The 6,000-nt window shown below is 36.4% G+C and overlaps 1 protein-coding gene across 8 annotated transcripts in view; it reads right to left on the reverse strand.

The window, feature by feature from the left end:
* The window catches only part of St7 (suppression of tumorigenicity 7), a 315,589-nt gene that overhangs the window by 116,660 nt on the left and 192,929 nt on the right, over window positions 1-6,000 (reverse strand). For all 8 annotated transcript variants that reach the window (XM_010621892.3, XM_010621884.3, XM_010621891.2 and 5 more), the window contains exon 3: window positions 3,597-3,756. In XM_010621892.3, the coding sequence (XP_010620194.1) occupies window positions 3,597-3,756 (160 nt within the window). The remainder of the gene's footprint in view (window positions 1-3,596; window positions 3,757-6,000) is intronic.

Below are 6,000 nucleotides of genomic sequence, written 5' to 3' on the forward strand. Positions count from 1 at the left end.
TGCACAGATCTCCAAAGGTTTTAAAATACAGTCTTCCTTCTAACCATAACACAGCCCTCCTTACTCCTCACCCTACCACTGACATCCCAAGTCATTCTCAGGTAGGCCAACTCTTTGAGAATTTAGTCAAAACAAATGATTCTTTAAGGAAAGAGCTACAGTGAGTTTTAAGGTAGATAGATGCTCATTGCTGATACTTTCAATTTAATTTTAACTTTTAAGGTGATCTTTTAAATAAGCAACATTATTAAGCTAAGCTATCTTTACTAATGTCTGTGAAAGTGTTTTAGCCACATTATATTTCAGGTAAGATTCAGCAAAGATGTGTCTTTTGATGGTCCAAAAAAAATCTGGCTCATACTTCTGTTATTAATGAATTAGTCATTTTTTATTAGGAAGGTGTTATGCCTTATATCTAGATGTCCCCCCAAAGCCTTGTGTACTCATAGGTGGGGCTTTTGGAGGTGGCTGGATTAAGGGTGCAACAAGTGAATTAGTCTACTGATTGGTTTAGCATATCTAAGTGTGGCTGAATAGATTTACTGAAAACAAAAGCCCCACCCTGGATGTGGGTGGCATCAACCAATAGGCTTGTAGCCTGGGTGGAATAAAAAGAGAATGAAAGAAGGGAGGCTCACTGTTCTGCTTTCTGCCTGACCTACATGCACTGTTTCTCCTCTGCCACGCTGCCCTGCCTTGGAGCCAGCTAACTATGGACTGAACCCTCTACAAACTGTGAGCTGAAATAAAGATTTTCTCTTCTAACTCATGGGAGTGTTGGTTATTTTGTCCCAGCAATGGGAAAGCAACTGAGACAAAGGAATAAGGAGTTTTTAAACAAATTCATCTATTTCAAGGAAATTCACTGACTGGCCTCAGTTTGGGATCTTCTGTTTCCTTTATTCTTAACTGAGCCCAGTTGTACTTATGAAACAGGAAGTATTAAGAATAGAGATAAATGTGGATAATGTATGATACAGTTATTTTTCTTATTCAAAACTAAATACCACAAGAGAGAAATGAGAAGCAGTTTCCTCCGTGTCTGGTACTTCCACTTTAGTATACATGCTTGTTGGACTGAGTCAGACACATACTAAAGCCCACAGATAAGGAATAAGTTGGCACACTGAGCTCTACTTATACTTAGACAATGTAATTCCCATCTTCCAAAGGTAATTATTTAAGTAATTTTATGACATCAGACCATAAATGGTATATTTACTATACAGGAAAAGAAGGGAAATATGGAATGCATAGTTGGTACTCAGTTGAACGATATTTAAAAGTTCAGTCTTACAAAGGTAAAACCTATTAAATATAACTGAGAATTTCATGGTTATTATTATTATTGTATTTTTTTATCTTCTGTGTGTGTGTGTGTGTGTGTGTGTGTGTGTGTGTGTGTGTGTGTCTGTGTGAGACTGGGTCTTGCTAATGCTGTTCTGCCTGGTCTAGAACTAGTGAGTTCAAGTGATCCTGCCCTCGTAGCCCTACAACTAACTCAGATTACAGGCACATGCCTGGCTGAATGTATTTTTTAAAAAGGGCACAGACTATCTCTTACAAAGAATAGGCTTAACCATGGCATCTCCTATGAAAGACAGCAAAATAATAGTGATAATAAGAAAAGTATTATCTTTTCATTGCATTACAGTATGTGAGGAGATTTAAATTGGGGAGAAAGAAGAACTTTAATGCAAATGTAAATATTTTTCTATAAAGAATATCCTTATATAAGCATGCTTTCTGTTTTTGATCTGTTCATTATCTACAATGTTGCATCATTTAAAGAATACAGGAACTCAGAGGCACAAAACCACACATTTTATCTGCGGAACCTTCACAACAGATGCAAAGTGGTAAGTTTTCCACAGCTGCTAGTGTGATGATGACTGAACAGTTTTTCATACAAGAACAATAAGCCACATTTAAGAATCACTGTTTAAAATAATATTTTGTGTTTCCCAGGTCTCTTTCTCTTTTTTCACAGGTAAATGTGTGTACAAACCCCCAAACAAGTATGTTACCTAGGTGAAGTCATGTCTTACGCATATTATGAAATAAATGTACACCAAGTACCACTTAAGTCTGGCTGGCAAAAGGTCTATTTAAAAGAGCATTGATAAGTTGGGTATGGTGGCGCATGCCTGTAATCCCAGAACTCGGGAGGCTGAGGCAGGAGGATCGCTGTGAGTTCAAGACCAGCCTGGGCTACAAAGTGAGTTCCAGGTCAGCCTCAACTACATAGTGAGACTCTGTTTCAAAAAAACAAAACAAAACAAAAACAAACAAACAAACAAACAAAAAAGAGCATTGATGGGCTGGGGATTTAACTCAGTGGTTTTGTTGCCTGCCTCACAAGCACAAATTCCCAGGTACAAAAAAAAAAAAAAAAAAAAAAAAAAAAAAACAGAGAGAGAGAGAAAGCATTGAATCAGCCCCAGGAACAAAATTATGTACAATGATTATTAATATTTATAGCCTGGCTAGTCTATGAATGTGTTTGAAGTTATTACAAAGAGTAAGAGAAAGATCTAAAACTAGCTCTTTGATTTCTTCCTTTTTCCCTTCACGTCATAGAACTAGGGACCCTTCTCTCAGTTTGGTCAAGAACCCCTCCTTTGCTTTGCACAGCATTGTATGTTTCCCTCACACAATCACAGCACTTAGCATTTTGTTTCTTTGAATAGACCGAGTATTTCACCAGAACAAAGATTTGATTTTTCTTTATTTATAATATTAATAGGAGCCAAAACAAAGCAGGGTTCATAATAAGAACTTAGAAAATATTTGATGAAGATGATGAAGATATTGAGCTAGGAGATTATATTTTTCTTCTTGTTTTATAAACAGAGAACACATAGTTCTTGAATGGGCTCCTATGCTCACTGAATTTCAAAGATATAATAGACACTGCAAGATGCTAGAGATGTATAACCATACCTTAAATGTTACAATGCCATTTGGTAAGTGTTGCTAAAGGTAAAAAATATTAAGGACCAATGAAAGAAGACAGAAGTGTACAACCTATCATCAGAAAAGCCTTCTCAGACACTGACATTTCATTTGGGTCGTGACAGATAAACAAACACAGGAAAAAAAAAACATTTCTAGACACAGGATCATGAGAAACGTGGCATATAAAACAATGGGAAGTGGCTTCAGGTGGCTAGAATGCTGAACACAAAGGGACCAGACTGTGACAAAAGCTGAAGTTGGCAAGATAGTTATCCTGTATTACGGAATCTGGAATGTGGGCTTTACCTTTAATGGAAGGGAACTAATGTAGCCTTGAGTAATACAATCAGATCTGATTAGACACAGATTCTCAATTATCATGAAAGAAAATATATCCATTCTTTGAAATCAGAAAAACTACCAAGGATAACGCTAGGCTCAGGTTGGGAACGTGGATCTAAATGATTGTGAGCTACACCAAATGGGAGAAAAAGTAAAAGTAATAGTATAAACATTTCTTTTCCCTGAGATGCTTATACCCTATTTCTCTCATATAGACTTGTCAAATCATTCAGAGGTTTAATGTTTAACAACTTTCTTACTGCCTTAAGTTCATAATTTTGTAAGAAACTTCATACCTGAGACACTTTGCCTGTTGGAATCGGAGTCCCCATTACTGGAGTTAGAATTGTTGGAGGAGTTGTTGTCAACCCCTCCCAGTAGGGGGCGCAAGTGGCTTACTGAGACTTGTTCAATGAATGATGTTCCGTATTTTCGAAAATACCACCATTCAAATATCTGAAATAGAAAAATAGTAAATGTGTTTATGATCCGTTATCATTTATGATTTTATGATACATGCTTATAAAGTATGTTGACTAATTCTGTCCACTTTTCAAAAATAATTTATTCTAACATTTATGTTTTTAAAGTGTTTTTTTTGCTAAAAGTTGATTTTGAAAAACAATCTATAACTACAATCATTGATAAAACAACAATATCCAAATCTGTTTTCTATTGTTGTCTGCCAAATTAACATAATATTCAAATTATAAAATCACCTTAGCTAAAACACAGATCCAGATATGCATATGAATAAGTCATTTGCCCATAATCCCAGCAGGAGAGAAAAGGATGCTGTGAGTTCTAGACCAGCTTGGGCTACATAGTGAGTTCAAGGCCAGCCTGAACTACATAGTGAGACCCTGTGTAAAAACAAAAACAAACAAAACAAAAAAAAAAAGAAACAAAAGAAACACAAAATATAGTCGATGAAATGTGCCAATTCTTGGCATTTTATAACATCGCATAAAATTTGTCAAAGAAAAAATTTTTTTAAAAAAAAGAGAGTAAGAACTCTTTAAAGAAATGCTGGTTTTGTTTTTTAAAAAGAAAAAGAGAAAACCAAGCACTGTGGTGTATGTCTGTAGTCCCAGCTATTCGGGAGGCTGTAGCGGGAGGATCACTTGAACCTAGTTCAAGGCCAGCCTGGGAAACATAATGAGATCCCTGTTCAGGAGAGAGACAGACACAGAGACAGGGAGAGAGAACACGAAGTCATTTCTTACACCTACCTGCTAAAATGTAACGATATCTTACTTGCTAAGAAATGCTGTATAAACACAACCCTGCAGTATACCAGTAATGTTTCTTAGTTCAGAAGCTTACCAACTGCTATGTACAGTGAATTCCAAAAGAGAAAAAAATTAATTTTCATTTATAAGAGACAGGAAGATTGATTCTCGTGTGACTAGACTGAAGTCAAGATTTCCCAGGCAGTGGGAAGCAAATGACCTCCCCAAACCCTTCTTTTGTTTTTGTGGTACTGGGGACTGAACCCAGGGCCTTGTGTGTCCTAGGCAAATGATCTACCACTGAGCTACACCCCAGGTCCCCAAGACCCTCTGGGCCTCTACAGTGAACCCGTCCCTCCACTGTTCAAAGTTCCTCTCTCCCACATCTTTCCTCATCTCCTCTGACTGAGGGTTTGCAAGAAATTTAAAAGTTAACAACATCCCAGAGTCTCACACAATTGCGATACCTTTTTATAAAATACAGAATAACAGAATTACCTTTATCCCTACTTATTCCATAAAACTGACATTTCATTACTTTTTTTTGTTGTTCTTTTTTTTTGGTACCAGGGATCAAACCCCAGACCTTGCGCTTATGAGGCAGACGGCAGAACTACTGAACTGGCTTTGACATTTCATTACTCTTAAATGGATTTTGGGGCTATAATTTAAAAACTGAAATTTTCTGTCTTTTGTTCTACCAAAATTTTTTAAGAAAGACAAAGAATCTTTATGAGTACCAAAATGAAGTATCAATCAAATCAAATGCCTCCAATCCTATGATGTACCCTTTGATTTAATTCCAGGGAGTTAGTCATTAGGACTATATACATTTTCACATATTAAAATATTCAAGTTAAAGGACTATTATCTAGAATATATAAACAACTCAAAACAATCATCCCCCCCAAATATAAAGACCCGATTCAAAAATGGGCATCTGATGGTGCAACCACTATGGAAATCAATATGGAGATACCTCAAAGAGCTTTGCCTGGAGATTCCATTTGACCCAGCCATCCCTCTGCTGGCTATCTTTCCAAAAGAACTAAAAGAATCCTATCACAGAGAAGTACGCGCATCCATGTTTATAGCAGCACAGTTTGTAATAGCTAAAACTTGGAAATAGCCCATTTGCACATCCATTGGAAACTGGATAAAGAAGATGTGGTTTTTCTATAAAATGGAATATTACTCAGCTATAAAGAACAAGAAAATAGATTCATTCATAGGAAAATGGATACATATTGAAGATATACTCCTAAGTGAAATAAATAAGGCACACATGCGTAAATACCGAATAGTTTCTCTGGTGTGAAAAATCTGCAATAATACGTAAGATCCTAATAAGATTACTGACATTTAGAAATGGGAAGAAAGGAGCTAAAGGTGTAGGGAAGGTGGGATGGGTAGGGGAAGGGTAATAAGGGAAAAGAAAAAAATGTGAGAGAATGAAAAGATGAAAACA

Source organism: Fukomys damarensis, unplaced genomic scaffold, assembly GCF_012274545.1.
Source record: "Fukomys damarensis isolate Sample0158 unplaced genomic scaffold, DMR_v1.0_HiC HiC_scaffold_4, whole genome shotgun sequence".
NCBI classification, from domain to species: Eukaryota; Metazoa; Chordata; class Mammalia; order Rodentia; family Bathyergidae; genus Fukomys; species Fukomys damarensis.